Source organism: Diachasma alloeum, unplaced genomic scaffold (genome assembly GCF_001412515.2).
Source record: "Diachasma alloeum isolate Michigan unplaced genomic scaffold, Dall2.0 Dall_scaffold_00568, whole genome shotgun sequence".
In the NCBI taxonomy this organism is placed as follows: domain Eukaryota; kingdom Metazoa; phylum Arthropoda; class Insecta; order Hymenoptera; family Braconidae; genus Diachasma; species Diachasma alloeum.
The window spans coordinates 207,162-234,325 of record NW_021680700.1 but is presented as its reverse complement, the minus strand read 5'-3'; the positions used below and the strand labels follow the sequence as shown (position 1 = coordinate 234,325).

At 40.9% G+C, this 27,164-nt stretch overlaps 1 protein-coding gene across 1 annotated transcript in view; it reads left to right on the top strand.

Moving 5' to 3' along the window:
- Positions 1-27,164, top strand: part of LOC107043408 (F-box/LRR-repeat protein 20) — a 184,051-nt gene that overhangs the window by 9,328 nt on the left and 147,559 nt on the right. The window contains exon 5 of the mRNA XM_015264908.1: positions 7,960-8,175. Coding sequence (XP_015120394.1) covers positions 7,960-8,175 — 216 coding nt within the window. The remainder of the gene's footprint in view (positions 1-7,959; positions 8,176-27,164) is intronic.

Here is a 27,164-nt window from a genome sequence, read left to right as displayed (position 1 = left end):
CTGGAACAAGCCAAACTTTTTTGGGTGAAGGAAGTCCAACAAAATCATTTCAAATTTGAAATCAACACCCTTGCATCTAAGAACGACCTCCCAAAGTCAAACCGTCTGATTCGACTTCTGCCATACATTGATTCTCAAGGACTATTGTGTGTAGGGGGACGATTGGAACATTCCTCATTAAATCAAACAACTAAGCATCCATACATCCTTGCGGAGCATAGCCCACTTAGTGTTCTAATTATTAGAGATGTCCATTTAAGAACTTTTCATGGATCTACGCAAGACACATTGAGTTACATACGAAACAATTACTGGATTATGGGTGGACACATTTCAGTGCGTTCATGCATTCTCAAATGTGTCCAGTGCACCCGATATCGACATACACAAGAGATCAACAGATCATCGGTCAATTACCTCCTTCGAGAGTGAATCCATCTCGAGCCTTCCTCCACACTGGCGTGGATTATGCCGGTCCTTACCAACTCAAAACATGGAGAGGAAAGAATATTCGCACTTACAAGCCTTGGATCGCTGTATTTGTTTGTTTTTCAACTTCAGCAATCCATTTGAGGTAGTGACTGATTACACAATTGACGCCTTCATAGCGGCTTACAAACGTTCTACTGCACGCAGAGGAATTTGTGCGACCTTGACCAGCGACTCTGGGACCAATTTTAAGGGAGCTAATCAAGAGCTAAAGAAGCTTTTCTCACAAACTTCGTCTGAACATGAAAAACTTTCGACTCTACTTGCAAATGATGCAACCAAGTGGACATTTATTCCACCTGCTGCCCTTCATTTCGGAGGGAAGTGGGAGGCAGGCGTAAAATCCATGAAATATCACTTATGCAGAGTCATTGGAGAGGCTTCTCTCACTTATGAAGAATTAACCATCTTACTGGCCCAAATCGAAGCTGTCTTAAACTCTCGGCCATTATGTCCAGTAACGAATGATCCTGATGATCTCGGAGTCTTAACGCCCGGCTATTTTCTTGTGTGACACCCGCTGACGTTGGTCGCTGAACCAAATATTGAATGTTTCAAGTCATCAAGACTTTCTCGTTGGCAGCATCTCTCTCAGATGCTTCAAAGTTTCTGATCAAAATAGTCAAAAGAATATCTTCAGAAATTGCAAACCGCTTACAAATGGAACAAATCTTCATCTCCAATAGCAGTTGGAGATCTCGCGCTTATTATAGATGAGAGATACCCCCCTGCCAAATGGCCCTTGGGCAGAATCATTCAGGTTCATCCTGGTCAGGATGGAATTGTACGCGTGGTCACTATGAAAACCACTGGCACCACCATGAAACGCCCACTCACGAAAATTTGTCCGTTACCTATTGAATCACATCGGATCAAATGACTGAGTCGTCGTCTTCAAAAACGAAGGCGGGCGGAAATGTTGGATAAGTAGGAAACTACTTCGATGATTGAGTATGCGAGGGAGCCACTGGTTTGTAGAGGGCGACAATTTCCCCACTCTTGGCGACATCTGTAGATGGCGCTGACGCTCCCTCGAATTGAAACCGGCCAATCAGAGCCCACGGAATGTCGAGATAGTTCTCTGCACATACGCGCAACCTATTTGCGCTATTGCGCTATTTGGGGGGTATATAAGGCGGTGGGCTGCCCCAGAGCGCTTACTTTCGATCCAGAAAGCGATGAGGGAACAACCAGAAGCAGAGAAGCAGTAGAGCAGAGGAGGAAAAGCCGAGAAAGAAAAAGGGAGAACGGAGAACTGAGAAGCTGAAAATCAACGGATCTCAGGAGATCTACGGAGGAATCAAGGACTTCAAGGTCAGTAGAACCTTCGAGAGAGTTCGAGAAGAGGCGAACTTCCTATGAGCACACCGCTTGACCATCTCGAGGTTAGACCCGAGGCAAATCATCGAGAGGTGTGAATTCATTGGGTCACCGCATAGTTCGAAAGAATTTCCTCGCACCTCTCCGCGGTCTAGCAGAGTGCACGCTAAATCCCGATTTGGATTAGTGATTGTTAACCCGCTTCTCAAGGACACTTGAGAACTTTCTAGTCTCAAATCCATTGAAAACTCACATTCGCTATCAATTTCGAAACTCAATTTCGCCAATAAAAAAAAAGGAAAACTCAATTCTCGCCTTTGGGTCTTATTCCTGGGTCTTAGTCCAGTCCGGCAACCAATAATTCTAACACTCATCTTTACTCAAGTCTTCATAAATTGGCTTTATAGCTTTTAATACTTCATCGCGAAGCGGTGGTTTATCTCTGAAATTATCCAGGGTTCCATTTGCTTCTGCCACACGCCATTCACACCAACTATCAGGTCCAGGAGGACATGAGTGCTGTTGTAGATTTTCATCAGTTGAACTCTTGTGGTAAAAAGTTGCCCATATTTCTGTTTTCATATTTTCCACCGAATTTGGATTCCATCTGATCGCTAATCCATAATATAACGTAAGATTGTCTCTTGTACTGTAAGTTTTACAACTCCTTTCCCCCCAATCTTTTTCAGACTGCTTATGCGTCTACCCTTTCGTTTTCCGATGTGTCCTGTACATTCTTTCTTCCTAATTTTAATTTTTTCCCCATATGGCTTTGCTTTTTGGAGTCCAGCAAATGTTTTACTATCACCCTCGCCAATATAGGTAGTATACTTGACGTTATATTTTTTCTTAGATCTTTTAAACATGTCGACGATTGCATCAACTTCCATTTTTCTTGCACTACCAGTGTGGTTGAGAGTACATTCTTCTTTATAGTCCTCCATCCAGTCATCAAGTTCTTCTTGGTTGTCAAATTTATTTTTATTCAGATTACAGCCCTGAAAAAAACTTGATTTTACTTCAGCATCAAAAACCTTGCCACTCAACTTGCCAATAATAGTTGAAACTCCGAAACGAGAACTGAAACCGTGTTTCTTCCAGGTGCCATTACCTGATACCGTCAATTCATCTTTTTCGTCTTCCTTTGCTAATTTCTATTCTTCTTGAACTGCTTTGCGTGTCACTTTATCGTATATTGTTTTGCATGCCTCGGAAATGAGTTTCATACCTCGATAATAATCAATGCCCAGAAGTCGGAAAGCAAGAATCATGCGACGATTTATTTCATATGTTCGGTTACTGTAAGGCGAGGATCGAATCGCACTTTGGCCACATTTGCAGTCTAACAAAATTTTAAACCCCAAGCCATTGAGATCCCCTTTTCTAAATTCTATATTTCCCTGACGCTCTCGGCAAACCACAAAATTACTGAGCGCAGTAAACACCATGGCGAAATTTATCAAACAGTTATCAACGTTTGAAATAGGGACTCCATCGTCAGAATCATCACCTTTTCTCAACTTTTTTGCTGATGCGCTCTCTGGTGAACTTGTAGTTGAGCTTGAAGCACGTTTTTTTCCATGATAGTATCGTTTTTTCCATCTCGATGGATTGACACGATTCGTACGGGATCCTTTTCTATCCATATTTCACTAAAAGTCAACACTTCGCCTGAGAGTTCAAAATAGACTATCGCCTTAGTCAAGAAAATCCACCTCAGACAAATTTTGGGGAAACAGGTATGAAATTGTGTCAAAATAAGCCTGCCCTTGCTCCCGAGTTCGGGGATTTATCGGCCCCATCGGAGGGATCCTATTGTTGAGTGGTGCAACGCTGGAACACCTGCCTACCTGTGCGCGCTCGGCTTCAAACCCCCGTATCTCGGGTATTTTTGTGAATTTCATGAAAATTCTTTTTGTAATAGATTTTTAAAAGAATAGGGAAAAATAAAATGTAAGAAAAAAAATCGATTTCTTGAACCGCTTAAGGCAAATACTCCCTCAAATCTCCTGTATATCATAACCCAGCATAGAACCTCATTCAGAGTGGAAGATATAAAACGACGTCATTCAAGTATGAAAATTAGTTATTCGACAATATTTCGGAAGGTAAAGGAGATGGAAAGATTTTTGTAATAACCTTTTTGGTAGACCTCATTCTTCTCTGCAGAAAAGGTCTGTTTGAAACGTAGATATATCTATCAGTTAAACGGTCGGTCCTGCCGACAATCCTCGAGCACTCTGGGGAACCTTCGGTTGAGCGGTCAGGGAATCGCAATCACCACAGTTATCAGTTAAATTTCGATTATTATTAGTGATTCAATGTTATTAAAATTGCAGACAATTAATAGTGATATTAAGACACTTAATAGTGAAATTTAATACCAATGAGTGTATAAAGAATTTATTTAACGACGTGGTTCGATCCCACAATAAACGGCGATTTTTATAATCCCTCTCAACAATTAATTTTCTAGCATCTCCCGCCACATTTTCTTCCACATCCACCCTAAACCTAGTTCCTCACCAAACAGTGGTCCTTCGAGCCGGATAGTGGGTTAAAAAGTGTGATAAGTACTGTGAATTTTACAAGAACGCCTCGTGGTGAATAGACTTTCGGGCTTCACAGGAGCGACTCAACGGACAGGGTAAAAGGATAGTGACTTTGTTTACATTCCACGGGGTAAGGAAGTAAACAAGGTTCCAGTGCAATTTCAGTTTCCAAATCGGGAGTGTTCGTGAGTGTCGAGGGTCGTCGAAGCCCATCAACGCTTCGTCCCCGTGCGCCACGCAAGGGGCGACTCACCGAACGTCTGGCAGTCGGTAACTCGTCAGCCATCAGTAGCATCTCAATAGCCGATATATTACCAATATCGAGAACTTAGCGCAGATCATCACCATGGTAGACGACGCTCAGGTCAACGACCCTACTGAAGAAGTTCAACAACAAGAGCGCAACACTGAAGAAATTTCGCAGATCACACCTGATGAGGGACTGTCAACTAGAAATGAGGCAGTTCCAAACCAGCCGATCACCAATCAGGATAAGCTCGACAAACAAAGTGTAACCTCAATATCAACAAAGCCAGGTTTCACCATGCAGCAGGAGAGCCATGTAAGACTACTTACATTCAAGGTAGAGACCCTGATGGAGATTTACCACGAACTCTCTCAAGAGCTCGACAACGAGGATGATCTCATCATAAAGAAACTGGACGGGCATAAGGAGATTATCGAAGCGGAATGGAGTAAATATTTCAATATTTACACCAGTCCAGCCGAGTATCTCCCCTCCAATCATGAGTATATCACCGAGGGGGTGCATGAACGAGCCACAAGGACAAGGCGAGAAGCCTTGATGCTCATCACTCGATTGAAGGGTCAACTGGTGAAGAAGAAGGACTCAACCAGCACCTCACTGGAACAGAATCAAGCCAATCAGCTGAAACGCCTTGAAATCAAGGCATTTGATGGGCAACCTGAACAATGGAAAGAATTCAGTGACCTCTTCCAGTCATTGGTGGGCAATATTCCTTCGATTCCCCCAGTGCAGAAGTTGGTTCGCCTGAAGAGTTATCTCAGAGGTCCAGCAGCAACTCTCCTCTCGACCTTCCAAGTCAAGGACGAGAACTAGGACGAGGACTGAAAGCCTGGCAGAAACTCACCAAGAGGTATGAAAATCAGAGGCTCATTGTTCAGTCGATTGTTGTTCAGTCGAGTTCTAGAGCTTCCGATAATCACCAGAGCAACTGAAGAGAACCTCAGCGCCAAAGCTGCAGTAGTCATGGAGACTCGAGCAACTGCAGGATGTGACGAGATTGACACAGGAGAATATCCCCGAGCAAATGATAGCCCACTTGCTGAGAAGATCACTCGATGCCGAGGCTCTGAAGGCATGGGAGCTCAAGATGGGAGCCTCTAAGGATTTTCCCACTCTCACAGAATTGTCAACATTTATCGAGGCTTGTGCGAGAGGATCGCGCAATTGAATTACATCACCATCAGCAGTGGAGGGGCATCCAGGAACTACAGGATTAAGAGTTAAATATCATCTTCCATTTATTATTATATTGGCAAGTGATACGTCTCTCACCCTATGTTCCTCCCCTTAGCCATCAACAACAACGAGCAGCTGATGGAGCTTTACCAAAGTTCAGCGACCAGGAAATATGCAAATTTAATATAATCAATTGTATACAAATTCAGGAGCTATCACCATAGATGATCAACAACTGTGGGGCACAGTTAAATCTCCGGAAATCAACAAAAAGGTATCAGAATTTCCAGAAGCCTCTTCAGCATACTATCTACTGCAGAATACGCCCTGGAAGAAGACGTTATCAGCCAGAAGCTGTGTCATATTAAATGACTCCAGCCCAAAGTTATCAACAGCAGTACATCAGCATTCAGTAGACGAAAATTATCCTGAAGCAGCAGAAAATCTCCGAGAGCAAACTCACCAATTAATTCATCATCTCTGATGATGAATGCTCCCGGGGTGTTTGAAACGTAGATATATCTATCAGTTGAACGGTCGGTCCTACCGACAATCCTCGAGCACCATCGGGAACCTTCGGTTGAGCGGTCAGGGGATCGCGGAACCCCCGAAAAGTAGTTGAAATCTAGCTGTTGAGAAGATCGCATGGGTATTTAATTGTAGCTATTCGTTCAGTACATCACCACAGTTATCAGTTAAATTTCGATTACTATCAGTGATTCAACGTAATTAAAATTGCAGACAATTAGCAGTGATTTTAAGACACTCAATAGTGAAATTGAATACCAAAGAGTGTACAAAGAATTTATTTAACGACGTGGTCCGATCCCACAATAAACGGCGATTTTTATAATCCATCTCAACAATTAATTTTCCAGCATCTCCCTCTACATTTTCTCCCACATCCACCCTAAACCTAGTTACGCACCAAACAAGGTCGTTACCAAGAAATCGATATTTTATTTCAATGCTGAGATATTGTGAAAATTAAGTGGCAACTGAATCTGGAGATAATTTTCCAATGAATATCTATGAATATGGGATAGATGAAAAAATTTTCATAGAAGCTTTTTTATAGAACGCATTCTGCTCTATAAACAAGATTTGTTTGAAATGAAGATCTAATTTTAGAGTGGATGTGGGAGGTGTGGTTTCAGGATAGGCCGGAAATTAATTAAAGAACTGAATTATAAAATGTCACTATATTTTAGTGGAATCGAACCACTTCGTTAACCGTAAAATTTACACTTTGGTTTGAACTTGGTTATTCGGCGTCTCAAATTATAATTACAGTGGTTGATGTACTGAATTGTTAAATACCTGTTAATTGTTCTTGACAATTAACTGATGAATCCCTGAATTTGACAAGGTGATGTACTTTGAACGACACGACACGTTGATTCTACAAAGACTGATGATGTGCTGAATTTTGGGGTTTTCGCAATCGTCTGACCGCTCAACCGAAGGTTCCCGATGGCGCTCGAGGATTGTCGGTAGGATCGACCGTTCACCTGATAGATATATAGCTAGATATATAGATATATAGTTTCAAACAAAATTTCTGTAAATCTCCTTTAGATTTCGAGATATTTCTGAAAAACTAATTTTTTGGAAGGATAAAATTTTGTTTTTCTCTGCATTTCACTCCTGAGTTTGTGAGTGTACCAAACATAAATGTCTTATAAAAAATATAAAAAAAGTTTAAAAATTTTGAGGCCATTTTTCATATTCAAAATTGGCGGATTCTCTCATATGGAATTATGTATAGTGCGATAATATTGTTAATATTCGGTAAATTTCAAACCCAAAATAAGCATGATAGCATGAACAATGACGTTGCTGCAGCAGACCGAAGAAAAATAATTTAACCTTAGTTTAAATGGTAGTTGCGGTGACAAAAACGTGAATTCTCGGAAACTGGAATCGACAAATCGGGCCCTTTTCATGTAGACATTCACAAATAATAGCAGAAAGAATACACTTTAGGCTTCATACCATATCGATCATATTATTTTTTATTCAGTAAAATCCATCAAATTGATATGGTATGGAGTATCACAAGGGCCCCATATATGAGAGGTTGATGAAGCGTTCCTCTCATTTCTTTATCTTCTTCTGCTTCATTTCTGAATTTTTCCTTGTTCATTGTTATAGAGTTTATCACACTGTGAGCTCATAACTGATGAGGGGATTCGACAGCTGGCTCTGTCCCCCTGTGCTGCTGAAAATCTCGCTGTTCTAGAGCTCGACAACTGCCCATTAATAACAGACGCCAGTCTGGATCATCTACTCCAGGCCTGTCATAATCTCGAGCGTATCGAGCTATACGATTGTCAACTCATCACAAGATCTGGGATACGTCGACTTAGAGTAATAGCCTTCATTATTTTCTATCCATACCGAAGAGATTCAACTTTGAAGAATTTTCTGAAAATAATTAGGTGGAACTTGAGATGAAAATTAGGGGGCAGGTTATTCAACCTCCTTTAGCGTAAAGCTTCATTAGCTGAAGGAACGTTAACTTCAAAGTGCCTTCAACTTTTTGTGCGCTATCCTTGTCTGACTCCCGCACTGTAATGGGCACAGCAGCGCTGGTAGTTCTTAAAGGCACAGTTAAAGGATAGTTGTAAATTGTTAAGGCCCGCATGGAGGGATTTTTTTCCCGAGTGGCGATTTTACGCCCCCCCACTTTAAACTGCGGGAATGGCAGGAAACCAGGGTGACATATAAAAGTGGGACTTGGAAGGGGCCCCGCAGTTTTTGTTTCTTATTCTCTTCGTGTTTATTTTCTCCGGTAGATCTTATCATGTTTCCTATGAAGTTTTCGAGAAATATTTCCGACTTTCTAGAGAATTCTCCGATTTTTGAGAAAATTCCGGAAAATTCGGTTTTTGAAAAAATTAGAGGGGGGTGGGGTAATATGGACATATGGGGTAAAATAAACACTCAAAAATTTGCGAAAAAAAAGGTTTTTTTTCAACTTCAAATTTTTGGAAATCGTTTCATTGGGCATTATGGACACCTGATAAATCTATATGGACGGGACCAAAATGAACACTGAAAACATTTTCAATAATTGATTTTTAAAAATTACTTTTTGGCAAAGTCCACAACTGAGAACTTATTCAAGAGTGGTGTAAAATGGACATCCGAAAAATTTGGTCCTATCCAAAAATAAAGAAAATTTTTAAAGGACATTTTCCAACAGAATCGTGTCGGTATCTTTTTATAAAGAAAAATTAGAGTTGGGAAAGATATTAACAAACAACCTTCGACCCTATCAAATTTTACATTGAAGTTTGAAATATAAAGTAGCTTTGAATTTACTGTTTTACTCGTGAAATAACTTTGAAATTATTAATTTTTTTTCAATGATCAATTGCACGCCTTACACATCTGACCTTTTGTCCATTTGCGAAATTTGTAAGATGGCTACTTTTCTACTCACAGAGGAAATCACCATAAAACAATAGGCGGAGAGGAGGATAAATGAGCAAGGAAAAATTTGATTTACAACCCCTCACGACGAACGTCAAAAATAAGTTTTTTTTTTCAATTTGAAAATCGCAATCATGTCTAGCGTTTCAGAAATTGAATAAAATTGTTGAAACATAAAAAATTGAGAAAGAAATCGAGGTGTCCATTTTGCCGATTTTTCTTACGACGCAGTCTTATGAGAATCTGTTGGTTTTTATGACCTTCAAATGAAGTCGGAAGAGTAGATTTGATCGAATTCAACTCATTATTTAAATCTGGTGTCCATATTGCCCCATCCTCCCCTATAATAATATCTCGAATTTTCCAAAAAAAATCGAGGAAATTCTAAGGTGTTTGAGAATGTTTTAGAAAATTCTTAGGTTTTCGAGAAAATTCTAGGGAAATTCTTCGGTTTTCGAGAAAATTATAGGGATATCCTTGGCGGACCAAGTTGATAGTTGGACTCTCCATAATTTCCTGTGTTTGAGAGAAAATTGAGAATCAGCTGAGAGTCGGAGTGACGAGGCCAAAAATACATTTTATGCAAACCGATCTCTTTACTATCGATTTTTTTTAACCCGTCAATAGGCGCGCCATTTCACCACCGTTCTTGAGACGCGCGATGAGGGAATCACTCATCGGCTTCTCGTAATAATAGAGTCAAATATCGCCATAGGCGGCGCTGTTCGGCGTGCTGCGGCACGGACCCCATACCCGTAACACGTGGAAAATTTCGACCGAGCCGAAGAAAAAATTCTTTTTTTACTCAACCCTGACCAATAGACGACTCTTATCATCACGAGAGTCAACTAGAAGAGTTACTTGAGGCATATAAAAAAAATTTAGCAAAATATTTGCGCTTTTAGAGTATATTTCCTATGGAGTGAAAAATTTGGTGAGGGAATCGCTCATAGCGCGCCTACTGACAGGTTAAAACAGACAATTGAATTTGTTATTTTTAGTGACTTCTTCAATTGTATTTCGCGCCTCTTCCTCGAGATCAAATCGTAGTACCCCCTACTTTATGCCGATAGCGCCACAACTTCAAAGTCCAAAAGATTTTCGATGTCATCCATCTTGGTTTGCGTGGCCTCATTCTTCTTCTTTGTGCCGAACACGTCACATGTCGAAAAATTTTGCAAATTGAAGAAAATGTCTAACAAAAGAAAGAAGCAGTCACATAGTGATGAAGATGGAGAAAAGTACATCAGGAAGGAGTTGGAACGATCGAGGAAGATCGTAGAACGACAAGCTCGAGAAAATCCGTCGAAAAGTCGTGGTAAGTTTTCAGGTTAAACCGTGGGCGTGGGCAGAAGATTCAGGGAAAATTGTCCTTCACCAATTGGCATGAACACTGTCAAGTTGTTGTCAATCGACGTTTTCGAGCCCCATAAAAATCCCAAGGATTCTGCACATCCGGGATTACACATAACCTCTATCAGGTCGATATGCAATCGATACTGGTATGAATTCAGCTCGTGTTTTTTGGTTCAACCAACTCACGATGCAAGCGAAATTCGGATTAATTTCGTTATTCCCCACATGCAGGTCATCAACGAGAACATTCGTATTACGACGACGAAGTCCACCCTCATAGACGATACTACCATCACCGTGATTATTCTGATCGACGCTACAGTCGAAGTGTAAGTCGTAACCATAGGGACAGTAGCAGTCGTGAACGTAGTAGGAGCCCACACCGTGGTCACAGTCATCGAAATCACCGAAGAAGTCACTCTCAACGATCATCAACCGACAGATCAAACTCGCCAAAACAGCCAACACCACGGTCATCAAGGAACGAAGAAGTATCGGCGATTCCTCAGGACGTGGCACCAGCCCCAATAACGTCTGAGACAGGAGAACCAGAGTTGGATCCTGATGTGCTGGAGGCGTTGGGTGATAGAATTCACCTTGATAGAAAACTCGCGCCTCCAGTTCATTCTAAAATTGCTGGTGGAGTGGAGGAGGCCATTAAAAAAGGAGTTCCTCTAGAAAAACGCAAGGACTTGATTGAAAAATTTGCATCCCCTGAAAATTGTCTCTTCATGGATCCTCCGCTGCTGAATGATGCAGTAAAAACGTCTCTTGAAAAATCAATCTTAAAACGCGACGGTAGGATTCTTATGAAACAAAATCAAATAACGGCTAGCCTGGCCGGGTTGTTGAGTGTTATTGCTCGAATATCTAATGCAAAAGAAGATCAAAAGCTCCCAACAAAGGAACTTGTCGAGTCCCTGTGGGGAGTTTTGCATTTAGTAGCAGATTTACAACATGAGGAATCAAACATTCGACGAGGGCTAATTTTGAAAAATGTTAAAACATCATTGAGAGATACTCTTGCTGCTACAACTGTCGACAAGTTCTTATTTGGTGACAAGCTGAACGATGTGATCCGACAGGCGAAGTCGATGATGGCAGTAGGAAAAAGTCTCAAGCCTGATGACCTGCAACAGGAGCAGCAGAATCAGACAAAAAACTCGAGAGGCCCGCCGCGTTACCCGAAGTTCAAGTCATCTCGCAAATGGACGTTGAGCGGGCAGAAACAGAGTCGGAAATCGAACACTTATCAGCCCCATCAGAATCGTCGACTGTCTCACGACAAGGGTCAGCACTCCTCAACGAGGAAACGTTATTAATAAACGTAAGTGTTTTAGCAGGGAAACTTAGGTTTTTTCGTAAAAACTGGTTAGCAGTGACATCGAAAAAACTTATTCTGAGTTGGATCAGCGCATATGAAATTCCCTTTGTTAAACGAGTATGTCAGCCAGTTCCTCCATGTGAGCCTCAGTGGTCTTCCAATGACACCAGGATTATTCAGGAACAGATTAGCAAATTAGTAGAAAAACATGCAATTGAGCAGGTTAGCGAGGAAAAAGACCAATTTATTTCCAAAATATTTTTGGTACCGAAGCCGGACGGGAGTTTTCGATTAATTCTAAATTTAAAAAAATTTAATAAATTCATCAGAACAGACCATTTTAAATTGGAAGACGAGAAGGTAGTTCGACGGCTCATAACCCCTAACTGTTTCATGGCATCAGTTGATTTACAAGATGCGTAAATCATGCGTATTATTTGGTTCCAGTTAAAAAATCAAATCGTCGTTTTTTAAGATTTTATTTCCAAGGAAAACTGTTTGAATTCACGTGTTTACCTTTCGGATTGTCCACTGCGCCTTACACATTTACCAAACTAATGAAGCCAGTCATGTCTTATTTACGAAATCTGGGATATACATCAGTGATATACTTGGATGATATTTTATTTATTGAACCTTCCAGGGAAAAATGTCAAGAAAGCGTAGAAATCACTAGTCGATTGTTAAGAAATCTAGGTTTCATTATTAATGAGAAAAAGAGCAAGAAGACACCATCAACCAGGTGTAAATTCCTTGGAAACATATACGATTCGAACAAAACGGTTATTGAACTCCCTCTTGAGAAACAAGAGAAAATGAAAGTAAAAATTGAAAAGTTGATGTCTATCAAAAAATGTAGTATCAGAGAATTCTCGTCTTTCGTCGGTTCATTGGGGTCTTGCTGTTTGACTTTAAAATATGGGAGAGTTTATATGCGAGGGTTAGAACGCGAAAGGTATTTAGCCCTACTCCGTAATAACGGAAATTTTGAGGCTTCTATGGAAGTGTCCCCAAAGTTGAAAGACGATTTGCTCTGGTGGGATTATAATATAATTAATGCTAAAAATAAAATTAGAAATTTCAAACCGAAAATTGAGATTTTTTCCGACGCATCTTTATCAGGCTGGGGGGTTTACTGTCTTAAAGAAAAAGCTCATGGACATTGGAATGACGATGAGAGAGTCTCACATATTAATTACTTGGAGCTGCTGGCTGCGTGGTTTGGACTAAAATGCTTCGCAAGTGAATTAAAAAGTTGTGACATTTTACTGAGACTGGATAACACCACTGCTATTGCGTATTTAAATAAGAACGGAGGGGTCCGATTCCCAAAGTTATCTGACCTAGCAAAACGTATTTGGCAGTGGTGTGAAGAAAGGGACCTTTGGATTTTTGTAAGTTATATTCCATCTCAGGAAAATGTCGAAGCGGATTTCGAGTCTCGCAGATTAGAGCCTGAGACGGAATTTGCCTTGTCAAATTCCGCTTTTCGTGAAATAGTAAATAAATTTGGTAAGCCAGCAATAGATTTGTTCGCGACTAGAATAAATACGAAGTGCAGAAAATATTTCTCATGGAAAAAAGATCCTGGCTCAATAGGAATTGATGCATTTACGGTTAGTTGGAGGAAATATTTTTTCTATGCATTTCCTCCTTTTGCGATTATCCTCCGAACTATTGAAAAAATTAGACATGAGTGTAGCAGAGGAATTTTAATAGTACCTCACTGGCCAGCTCAGGTTTGGTTTCCATTATTCATGAGAATGTTGGAGTCTCCTCCAATATATTTTGAACCTGACCATGAGTTATTGTATACATTTGACAGGGAACCTCACCCGTTGTGGCGCAAGATTACCCTGGTTGCAGGAGTTATTTCAGGAAAGCATATGAACTGAGAGGAGCACCGACAGAGGCTTCAGTAATTATGCTCTCATCACTGACAATGTCATCAATCAAACAGTACAACAGTGGGTTAAAAAAATTGTGGTTTTTTTGCTGTAAAGAGGGAGTCAATCCATTTGAGTTTTCTATTCCATCAGTTCTGAGTTTTATAACACAACAACATCAAGCCGGAGCGGCCTACGGTACTCTCAATACAATGCGTTCAGCGATTTCTCAAGTTTACGGCAAAGAGCTTAGCGAGGATGATCGGGTTCAGAGGTTTTTTAAAGGTGTTAGTAAACTAAATCCGCCAAAAGCAAAATATGACTGTACTTGGGACCCCAAGTTAGTTTCATCATTTCTAAGTAATCAAAAGCTGAATGAAGACCTTTCATTGTCAATGTTATCTAAAAAACTAGTAACGTTACTCGCTCTTGTCACTGGTCATCGGTTGCAGACCTTGATGTCTATTGACATTCGAAATATTACTCAGAATACCAATGGTTTCGAAATAAAGATTCCAGCACGCCTAAAAACGTCTGGTCCCGAAAGGTTCCAACCAATTTTGTTAATTCCTTATTACGAAAAAGATGTGATCATTTGTCCAGCGTCTCCATTAAATGCGTATATGAAGAAAACAGAAGTTTTTCGAGGTGATCATAACCAATTGTTCTTGGCGGTTAAAAGACCTCACGAACCAGTTTGCACACAGACCCTAAGTCGGTGGGTAAAATCAGTCTTGACTGACAGTGGAGTGGACACAAATAAGTTCAGTGCCTACAGTACTAGACACGCTTCCACGTCAGCTGCCAATCGTAATGGCGTAAATGTCGACACAATTCTGAAGATTGCAGGGTGGACAGATAAATCGAAGACTTTTGCGAAATTTTATAACCGTCCAGTCGTTACAGAGGACAGACAGGCATTTGCCTTATCAATACTAGACTCAGCCGAGTAACTATGTTCTTTCGTTCATTATTCTAATTGTGGTTCGTAAAACCACTGTAATTAAAAATAAAGAAATAAAATAAAAGATAATAAAGATGAGGAGACAAAATTTTTTGTATTGCATCCATTGCGTTATACAAAAATAATAATAATGATAATAATAATTATTATTGTTACATTCTTCTCCCGTAAATTACGTTGAACAGCTACGATTTGATCTCGAAGAAGAGGCGCGAAATACAATTGTATGATTAAACGAATTTACCTATAAGTGAAGTTCTATCATAATTGTATGAAGCGCCTCTTCCGAAGAGATCAAACCCTCCCAATCGAAGATTTCCCTTCATTCTCGAAGATTAAGTACGAGAATTGCCCAAGTTAGTTTACGGCAGAAGCACTTTGAATTGAATGAGGCCACGCAAACCAAGATGGATGACATCGAAAATCATTTGGACTTTGAAGTTGTGGCGCTATCGGCATAAAGTAGGGGGTACTACGATTTGATCTCTTCGGAAGAGGCGCTTCATACAATTATGATAGAACTTCACTTATAGGTAAGTTCGTTTAATCATACAATTTCAATCGACTTTTTTCAGAATTGAAAATTTGATTTTGGAATTTTGATTCTTAACTATCTCCGAATCTACTCTCAATTTTTTTTATAGTTGGCAGTTTCATTTTTTTATTTTCTGCTATCTTGCAATCGACTCAATTTTTTTGAAAATTAAGAGTTGGATTTTTGATTCTCAATTGTCTCACAATCTACTCTCACCTTTTTTGAGAATTGAAAGTTGAATTTTTTTGTTCATGAAAATAGGATTTTTTATTCTTAATTCTCTCTCAATCTTCTTGAAAATTGCTATGAAAGTTGAGAGTTGGATTTTTCATTCTTAATTGTTTTTCAATCCACTCAACTTTTTTGAGAATTCTGAGTTGAATTTTTTGCTTCAGAATGGAAGCCCTTTTTTGTGCCAGGATGAGTAATTTTCGTCTCAGGAGTTCGAATATGCAGTTTTCAGATCATGCCCGTACATTTGTATGTATGTACGCATCTGAGTTTTTTTTTCAAATTTAGTTTTTCGAAGATCATTCAAAAAATAATCGTCAAAATCTTTCCAATTATGGCTTAAAATATTCTTTTGGATGTTATCTCGGTCGAGTTTGAAGATAGCGGCGATCGCATCATTTGCTTTGAAATTATAGCCTAAAAAGCATTTAATCGAGATTTAATGAGAGTTTAATCGCGGCTTAATCAGGGTTTAACCAAGGTTTCGTCAGGGTTAAATCAAGATTTAATCAACAGGTCCCGCGATCAAGCCAAAGGTTGACCCATAGTCAAGCCAAGGTTGACCCATAGTCAAGCCAAGGTTAACCCATAGTCAAGCCAAGGTTGACCCATAGTCAACCCAAATTTGACCCGTGGTCAAACCAAGGTTGATCGATGGTCAAGCCACGTTTGACCCATGCTTAAGCCAAGGTTGACCCATCGTCAAGCCAAGTTTGACCCATGGTCAAGCCAAGGTTGACCCATGGTCAAGCCAGGGTGGATTCATGGTCAAGTCAAGGTAGACCCATGGTCAAGCGAAGGTTGACTCGTGGTCAAGCCAAGGTTAACCCAAGGCCAAGCTAAAGTCGACCGAAAGTTGGCCACAAGTCAATGCAGAGTTGGCCCAAAGTTGACTCACCTTCAACCTTGATCTTGATCTTTCTAGGCTCTAATGAATGGCCAGGAGTGGATTTTCATATTTTTCGCTTTTTTTCGGCTCCTGTTTCTATTTAATTTTAAAAATTTGGGTTCACTTGAAATTTCATTTCAAATTATCGTTGAAAAGAAAATTTATTAAAATTCTCCTGAGATTAATTTTCAATTCCGTAAAAGTTGATTGGAAATAAAGAGTTCACCAAGAATTACAAATCCAATTCTCAGTTTTCAAAAAAGTAGATATTATTCAGAGGGGCTAGCATAAAATGCATTGTAGTCCTCGTTGCTCCAATCCTTAACTAACTCTCAATTTTCTCTCAAACACTGGAAATTATTGAAAGCCCAACTATCAACTTGGTTCGCCAGAGTCATTCCTATAATTTTCTTGAAATCCGGAAAATTTTCTTGAAATTTTCTCGAAAACCTAAGAATTTTTAAGAGCCGCGTATAAAAAATTTAATAGAAAAATCTAGCGAATTTGTTAGAAATTTCTATTGCAGTTTGTTTTAAATTTTCTACCAGTTTTTGGCCGATTACAGCAAAATGTTCAATAGAAAATATTCAATAAAAAAAGTAAATGGAATTCGATTTTTCTATGCAACTTATTCTCTTCAGATATTTTCTATAGAATGTCCTTGGCTCAAATTTTCTAATTTTTTTTTCAGTCTATTTTCCTTTTGTTCTCAACAAGAAAATCAAACAAAAAAGTTGGAAAATTTGAGAAGAGGAAATTCTATATCTCAATAGATTAAGTTACATATNTTGTATGTATGTACGCATCTGAGTTTTTTTTTCAAATTTAGTTTTTCGAAGATCATTCAAAAAATAATCGTCAAAATCTTTCCAATTATGGCTTAAAATATTCTTTTGGATGTTATCTCGGTCGAGTTTGAAGATAGCGGCGATCGCATCATTTGCTTTGAAATTATAGCCTAAAAAGCATTTAATCGAGATTTAATGAGAGTTTAATCGCGGCTTAATCAGGGTTTAACCAAGGTTTCGTCAGGGTTAAATCAAGATTTAATCAACAGGTCCCGCGATCAAGCCAAAGGTTGACCCATAGTCAAGCCAAGGTTGACCCATAGTCAAGCCAAGGTTAACCCATANAGCGTCAAGAAGCACTAAAATATAAATAGACAAAAACGGGCGGCGCCGCGCTCATTGAGCGAGTAATCGCGAATTAAATTTTTTCATCCGTGACTTTCTAGAAAACCCCAGCATTTTCTAGAATTTTCTATAGNCAAATCCAATTCTCAGTTTTCAAAAAAGTAGATATTATTCAGAGGGGCTAGCATAAAATGCATTGTAGTCCTCGTTGCTCCAATCCTTAACTAACTCTCAATTTTCTCTCAAACACTGGAAATTATTGAAAGCCCAACTATCAACTTGGTTCGCCAGAGTCATTCCTATAATTTTCTTGAAATCCGGAAAATTTTCTTGAAATTTTCTCGAAAACCTAAGAATTTTTAAGAGCCGCGTATNCGAAATCCGAGTGGAAAAATAATCCGTCAAATACCATTCGTGCTTCAAAATTAATCGGATATTTTTCGATAGCTTCGTTACCTAGGAACGAGTGTGTCAAATTTTGCAGAAAAATCCCTCGTGCTTGGTACTAGAGATTTTAAACCTGCAAAATTTGACACAATTNTTTCTTGAAATTTTCTCGAAAACCTAAGAATTTTTAAGAGCCGCGTATAAAAAATTTAATAGAAAAATCTAGCGAATTTGTTAGAAATTTCTATTGCAGTTTGTTTTAAATTTTCTACCAGTTTTTGGCCGATTACAGCAAAATGTTCAATAGAAAATATTCAATAAAAAAAGTAAATGGAATTCGATTTTTCTATGCAACTTATTCTCTTCAGATATTTTCTATAGAATGTCCTTGGCTCAAATTTTCTAATTTTTTTTTCAGTCTATTTTCCTTTTGTTCTCAACAAGAAAATCAAACAAAAAAGTTGGAAAATTTGAGAAGAGGAAATTCTATATCTCAATAGATTAAGTTACATATAAAAAAATCGAATTCTATTGACTTTTTCTATTGAATATTTTTTGTTAAACATCACAATAGAATCGGCCAAAAACTAATTGAGAGTTCAATAGATATCCAATAAAATTTTCTAACCAATTTGCTAGGTAAATATTTCTATTAACCCTCGATCACTCGCGCTCGGCCGCCAGCCTTCGTTCATTGCACGGTTAGCGCAGCGTCGCTGAAGTAAACCGAGCACGATATTGCCACGTTGGCGCCTACCGTTACGTGCGCCTTTCAACTGTGGCAGTGAATGAAGCTGTAAATGTAGCTCGCGCGAGTGGTTGACAGAGATTCACTCGCACCGGGCGGAGCGGCGCGGCGCGCTTTTCTGTCCGATCGACATTTTTTTTTGTAGCTAAACAAATTTTTCGAGAAAAAAACGGACAATGCCAACGCTCAATAAAAAAATTGAACTAGGAACTCTAATTTTTCAGAATTTTTAAGCGTCAAGAAGCACTAAAATATAAATAGACAAAAACGGGCGGCGCCGCGCTCATTGAGCGAGTAATCGCGAATTAAATTTTTTCATCCGTGACTTTCTAGAAAACCCCAGCATTTTCTAGAATTTTCTATAGAACTGGAGAATTTCTTCGAATTTTTCAAAGAATCGGAGAATTCTCTCGAAAACTTTTTGAGATTTAAATGTTGGCTTATTTTTGTTGATTATTTTTCTCACTCGGATTTCAGCCAATCAGAGCGCAGCATTTGAGGCTGACGAACAGTTTTATTTCAGGAATTTCTCAAAAATTTCCGACGGAAATTCACTAGTAGCTTTTCGAATGTTTCTCATCTTTCAACGCATTTCACGTTTAATATTCTGTGTGACAGATAAACAAAAAAGTGGGTTATAAATGTATGGCTGTGTAAATGTATCCAGATGCTGTTCACTGCACTCTGCTTGGCCGAAATCCGAGTGGAAAAATAATCCGTCAAATACCATTCGTGCTTCAAAATTAATCGGATATTTTTCGATAGCTTCGTTACCTAGGAACGAGTGTGTCAAATTTTGCAGAAAAATCCCTCGTGCTTGGTACTAGAGATTTTAAACCTGCAAAATTTGACACAATTGTTCCTAGGTAACGAAGCTATCGGAAAATATCCGATAATTTTGAAGCACTAGTGGTATTACTACTAAAAATAGGATTTTTGATTCTCAATTATTTCTCAATTGTTTCAAAAAAGTTGAGAGTTGGATTCTTGATTTTCAATTGAATCTCAATTCACTGAGAGTAGATTGGGAGACAGTTGAGAATCAAAATTCCAACTCTCAATTCTCGAAAAGTTGAGGGTACATTCAGAGATACCTGAGAATTAAAATTCAAAAATCAAATTTTCAATCCCGATAGTAAAGTTGATAGTAAAGAGGGCGACTGGCATAAAATGCATTTTACGCCTCGTCACTCAAACTTTCAACTAACCCTGAACTTTCTCTCAAAAACCAGAAATTATCCAGAGTCCAACTCTCAACTTGGTCCGCAAGAGCCAAGTTTCCGAGAGCGTTCCAGAAAATTCTCCGATTTCCGAGAAAATCCGTCGATTTTCAAAAAAAATGTGGCGCGAGCCACAATACATTAATTTTTTGAATTTATTTCGTAGCGTCTCGGATATTCCAAATGTCGGAATTCGAGACAAACGTCATTCTGTCCTTGTCCCTCACGAAATTTCAGGACAATTCTCGAACCTTCGATAAACGAAGGTATATAAACTCATACGCTCCCCGGCGAATAAGTCAGTCTACTTTTGAATACGCATGTAAACACTTGCCTTTAAATATGCAGTTCTTGTCAACACCGAGTTATTATTCTTAATACCCGCACAAAATCGCCACAACTGGTGACCCCGACGTGATTGAAGTGAATAGTTTTCTCGCGTTTTCTTTGATTATTAATTATATCACGTTAACGCCGCGACTGTTACGCGAAATTCGAGTGCATTTCGATCGTGCACTTTGTGAGTGGTTTGTGTGCCGTGTAAGCTCGTGTGCTGTATCGTCCACGTGCTCCATTCGAGTTCTTTTCGTGAATTTCGGTGCATTGCTGAGCACCCAAGGACGCTATGCTGCACTGAATATTTTTCAGACTTTCTCTAGTGTTGTTTTTCGCGAAACAAAATGCCCGATAGTGTCGAGGTGTGCGAAGCTGACAATGGAGCCCCGCTCCAACGCGTTTCGATACGATGTCCCGCCTTCAATGCTGAACGTCCAGCGTTATGGTTCAGCCAGCTCGAGGGACAGTTTCATCTATCCGGGATTAACGATGAAGTAATGAGGTATTACTATGCCTCGTCTCATCTGGATCCCAAGGCCGCTGCTGAGGTGCAGGATATCCTCCTAAATGTGCCTGCTGAGACACCGTACACACGTCTCAAGGAGGCGCTCGTCGAACACCTCACGCTCTCCCGAGATGCACGACTCCAACAGCTGCTCAACCGAGAGGTATTGGGTGACAGGAAGCCTTCGCAATTTCTACGTCATCTCAGGAGTCTCGACGACACGGTTCCTGACAATATTTTACGCACCAAGTGGCTCAGCCGACTGCCGATGACGACGCAGTCCATCCTGGCGTCACAAGCGGACATGGCTCTCGACAGGCTTGCAACACTCGCCGACAAACTGCACGAGATCGCGTTGCCGGTAGCCCACATCAATGACGTCCAGGAGCCAACGTCCTTAGCCCTCGAGACACGCTTTTCTCGTCTCGAAGCCACAACCTGCGAGCTGGTATCGGCCCTAAAAGGGCAAAGCGTCGCACGTTCTCGCTCCCGCTCTCGATCCCGTTCTCGAGCAACCTCGCCAGCACCCGACAACAACCAGTGCTGGTATCATCGAAGATACCATGACAGGGCTAGACGTTGCAAAGCACCTTGCTCGTGGCAGGGAAACGCCCCGGCGGATCGTTAGCGGCGGTTAACGTTCCCTATTTCAAATCCAGCCGCCTCTTCGTAACCGATCGCGCCACCAAAATCCAATACTTGGTGGATACTGGCGCCGATCTTTGTACATTTCCAAAATCTCTCGCTCCTGGAGCAAAGAAACGAGTTAACTATACGCTTATTGCAGTCAACGTCTCGACAATCAACACGTACGGCTGCATAACTCTATCGCTCAATCTCGGCCTCCGGAGGGATTTCATATGGCGCTTCGTAGTGGCAGACACAACCAAACCAATTATCGGTGCCGATTTTTTGGCGCATTTCGGCATTTTACCTGACCTGAAGAACAGCTGCCTTATCGACTCAACTGGATTAACGACCTCATGCAAAGTGTCGCTATCCAGCATCGTCTCGTAAATCAAAGTTACGCCTGTCGATCCTTCATGGTTGGATCTTCTCGGTAAGTTCCCCAATTTAACGAAACCCGAAGGAATATGCCTCCCAGCCAAACATTCGACGCTGCATCATATCGCCACTACTCCGGGACCTCCAGTATCCAGCAAATCACGACGCCTCGCCCCCGCCAAACTGAAAATCGCCAAGACGGAGTTCGACAAAATGATGCAACTGGGAATCACTCAACGTTCGAAGAGCCCCTGGTCATCTCCGCTCCACTTGGTACCGAAAAAGTCAGGCGAATGGCGACCTTGTGGAAATTATAGACAATTGAACGCACGAACAATTCCGGATCGATATCCCGTTCGGGTTCTAGAGGACTTCACAGCTAATCTCACTGGGAAAACAATCTTCTCGACGATCGACCTCGTACGCGCCTTTAATCAAATACCTGTGGCCATCGACGACGTAAACAAAACAGCTATCATCACACCATTTGGCCTTTTCGAATTCCCGGTCATGACGTTCGGGCTTCGAAATGCCGCACAAACATTTCAACGATTTATCGATGAGGTCACTCGAGGCTTGGACGATTTCGCCTTTCCGTATATCGATGACATCCTCATCGCATCCAAGGACATCGAGGAACATCGCAGACACCTCCACACGCTCTTTGAACGGCTCTCGCGATATGGTGTTGTAATTAACACCGCCAAGTGTCGTTTCGTCCAACCGGAGGAAGACTTCCTCGGCCATCGTATCTCGGCGCAGGTTATCTTACCACTCCCGTCGAAGGTAGAGGCGATCGTCAATTTTCCTCGGCCAACATCCATTCGGAAATTGCGTGAGTTCCTAGGTATGATCAATTTTTATCGCAAATTTCTTAAACATGCTGCAAGATTTCAGGCTCCTCTCCATGAATACACTCAGAATGCTAATGTCAAAGGCTCTCACCCCGTCGCCTGAATACCTGAGGGCGATACCGCTTTCACCGCCTGCAAGGAGGAGGTGCGAAAATCAACGTTACTGGTCTACCCGGACACGACACTCCCGTGGGCCATCTTCACCGATGCTTCCGAATACGCCATCGGTGCAGTCCTGCAGCAACGACGAGGACAGCACTGGGAACCACTGGCATTTTTCAGCCAGAAACTACAACCTGCGCTGAGGAAACACTGCCCTTATGATCGAGAGCTCCACGCCATCTACGCTGCCGTGCGAAAGTTCCGCTACATTTTCGAGGCGAGGCACGTCACGATCTTCACAGATCATCAGCCGTTGCTTCACGCCTTCGCCCAGGATCCCGACAGAGCCACGCCGTGGCAGTTCCACCACCTGGATTTTATCGGCCAGTTTTCGACCGACATCCAGTACGTGGCCGGCAAGGACAACGTTGTTGCCGATGCGCTTTCTCGTATCGAGGCAATTTCTGCTGCCGTCTCTACGAATGAGCTTGCCGAAGCTCAAGCCGGTGACGAGGAGCGCCAGCAACGTCTCCAGGGTCAACATCACGACGCTCTCGCCCTACGACCTGTCAATATTCCAGACTGCGCCACACCTATCTATTCCGACCTGTCTGGCGATCTGATTCACCCTTTCGTTCCTGTGCCGTTGAGAAGAAGAATTTTCGACGCTCTCCATAGCATTAGCCATCCTGGGGCACGAGCTTCAACGAAGCTGGTAACGCAGCGCTACGTCTGGCCCGACATCAACCGAGACTGCCGTCTATGGGCCCGCGCGTCCATCGCTTGCCAACGAAATAAGGTATCTCGTCATGTCTCATCTCCTATTCAAGATTTTCCAGGACGCACGCAACGCTTCGAGCACGTACACGTGGACATTATCGAACCGTACGTTCCGTCCAGAGAGTATCGCAACTGCCTGACGATCATAGACCGTTTCACCAGGTTCCCAGAGGCGTTCCTCATCAAGAACACTGGAGCTGAGTGTGTCGCCCGAACGCTCTTTTCTGGATAGATCTGCTGCTACGGAGTGCCGCTTCGAATTACAACCGACCAGGGGACACAGTTTGAGAGCCAGCTGTTCAACGCTCTCGCTCGTCTTCTCGGTAGCAGACATATTCACACCACCACGTTCCATCCTCAGTCAAATGGAATGGTGGAACGTCTGCATCGTCATCTGAAGGACGCCATTCGCTGTCATGAAAGCGAATCGTGGGTGGACATGCTGCCTATTATCCTTCTCGGAATTTGACCTCGTCTTCGATCAATCGCTCCGACTACCGGGAGAATTTCTTGCTCCCTCGCCACCACGCGGGCTACCGCCTGCCAATATCGCCGATCGTCTGAGAAATCACTTCGCCGATCTCGCTCCTCAACCCGTCGCCGGCCATGGCTAGAGGAAGACTTTCGTCTTTAATGAGCTCGCCAACTGCTCACACGTCCTCGTTCGTCGCGACGCTCCTCATCACGCCTTCACGTCCCCATACGAGAGGCCACTCCAGATAATATCGAGGCACGAGAAACATTTCGTCATTCGAATTAGAGGCGAAAATACCGTAATCTTCATTGACCGTCTCAAACCCGTTTTCTCGCTCGCAGACGACGAGCACAACAATGACGACGAAGCTAACGACGATTCCCAAGACAGCAATACGATACTGACTGCACCACCTTCACCGGAGTCACCGCATCCGGGAACATCTCGACGTTCGTCATCTTACCGCCCATCTGACACCGGCTCATTGACGTCATCAATTCAAAAGCGCGTCAGATTCGCTAAATGACATCAGCTGTTCTCGACAAATCGATAGTATTGATTTTCTTTTGGCCTTATTTTGCGTTCTTTTCTTTTTCCGCAGAAGGGGAGTACTTGTGGCGCGAGCCACAATAGATTAATTTCTTGAATTTATTTCGTAGCGACTCGAATATTCCAAACGTCGGAATTCGAGACAAACGTCATTCTGTCCGTGTCCCTCACGAAAATTCAGGACAATTCTCGAACCTTCGATAAACGAAGGTATATAAACTCGTACGCTCCCCGGCGAATAAGTCAGTCTACTTTTGCATACGCATGTAAACACTTGCCTTTAAATATAGAGTTCTTGTCAACACCGAGTTATTATTCTTAATACCCGCACCAAACCGCCACAAAAAATCGAAAAAATTCTTCAATTTTCTAAAAAATTAGAATTAATGTTCCCGTTTTCTTTAAAAAATCGAGAAAATTATCCAGTTTTCTGAAAACTCTGAAAAATTCTCCGGTTTGTATTTGAAAAAAGATTTTTTGATTTTCAATTATCTCTCAATCTACTTTCCACTTTTTTGAGGACTTAGAATTTGATTTTTTTGTTTTTGAAAATAGCATTGTTGCTTCTCAATTATTCTGAATTGGAGATGCAGAATGACAGTCATTTTTGAGATCGCGTCATGTGACCAGAAAATGACGGTCATGTGACTTACAAATTTTGTAACTACAAATGATCGCCACAAATAATTTGTAAGCAAATTGTTGTCAAACCATCTATATGGATACATAATGACGGTCAAACTCATTTCTAAGTTGTGACTGTCATAAATAAAATAGCTTCATCTCTAGATAGATGGAAAATGACCGTAATTTTGATTTCAAAATGCACATTAGGCTAATGCAAAATGAAGTCAAAGATAAATTGATAATAAAAAAATGAGCTCGCATCTGTATAGATAAAAAATGTCTGTCATTTTTTCTTGGCCAATTGTGACGGTCATAGAAGGGTGGGGAAATTGTGACAGTTGTGGAAAATGTCTCGTCATATGATGGGTCATGTAATGCTTTCGCAGCTCTATCTGAATCGTATCGTATTAAAAAAAAACCGAATTCTCAACTCTGTGGAAAAGTTGAGTGTAAATTGAAAGGCAATTGATAATCAAAAATTCAATTTTCAAAATGCAAATCTGAAAATAAATTGAGGAATAATTGAGAATCAAAAATCCCATTGTCAAAAAAAAATTCCAGTTCTCAACTCTCAGAAAAAGTTGAGATGAGATTGCGAGATTATTCAGAATCAATAATCCAATTTTCAACTCTAAAAAAAAGTTGAGAGTAGATTGAGACATAATTGAGAATCAAAAATTCAACTCTCAACTTTTGTTGCGAATTGAGAGTTAGGTTTTTTTGTTTTTGAAAATTGGATTTTTGATTAAAGAATCGGCGAATTTACTCAAATTGTCTATATTGGAGCTTTTCCCGCAATTTAGCCCAAATACGGTGGTTTTCATGTGTTTTGTTGTTTTTTTTGTTTTTGACAGTTATTATTATTATTATTATTATTATTATCATTATTATTGTGGCGGTTGTAGGATGGTGGAATACGGAGTGTTGCCCCATTTCCACGAGTGGGAGTGAGATGCACGAATGCTTGGTACCCGTGGTCCCCCATTGTGTTACAGTCTTGAGCTATCCGCTCGACACTTCTCATTTTCGTACGCCGAGATTCGGGGGTTTCAGTGGCGCCATCTGGCACATTTCAGTATAACTAAGAGAGACAGTATGGCGACAGCTGATCGCCACAATTACGCCGTCTGGGATTATGGAAGTTAGTTCCGTCTAATCCCTTCGGAAAAACTCGCGAAAAATAGTCAAAAATAGTTCACGTAACGGTAATTGGTTCTCGAGAGTGTCTAGTGTGTATGAAAATTGGAATAAGTGTTTATTATTTTGGATATTTACCATCACCATATTGACAGGGTGCCACGTGTGTGTGGCTAGAGGAGATGGTGGTGTTTATTTTGTTATTTTCTAGTCAATATTAAAAATATAAAAACCTATTTCCCCCTTCAAGACACTTACCGTTACGGGGGAATAAATTATCTGTTTTTTGAAATAAAAATCTGATTTTTAAGTCTAACCATACGATTGTAATTAGTGACGCTGTAAAATGCTTTCGTTTGACAATTTTCTGGGGAATTTTCTAGGGACATGTCGGAAAAAATCCATCCACGCGGAGCTTAAAGCTACTTTTAAAGCTAACAGAGGTTGAACAAACTGGCCTTAGGGGCCGGTCGGTTCCTTCGTCCATTCCGATTAGGGTGCGGTTGGTGAAGGTTGAATAAAGTAGACGGTAACCGTGGTTGGCACGGGTTATTTGAAGTGGAAGTGTCGAGCCAACAACTTTACGACTGGGCCGGAATTCTGCACGTTTAGGGTACCGTAAAAACCGTAAATTTCAACGTAGCACGCCCACGCATCCGGAATCCCTGCTTTACCGATCGAAAAGCATGGCTCTGATTGGTTGAAATTCAACGTTTTTAGGGTGCCCTAAACGCGCAGAATTCTGGCCCCGATTAACCGTTTTTTTCCCATTTACTAGACAAATTCATATGCATATATTTGAACCTCGTTTGTAGTGTTAGTCAAGTTTTGGAAATTGTTTTATGACTATATATATATATATATATATATATATATAT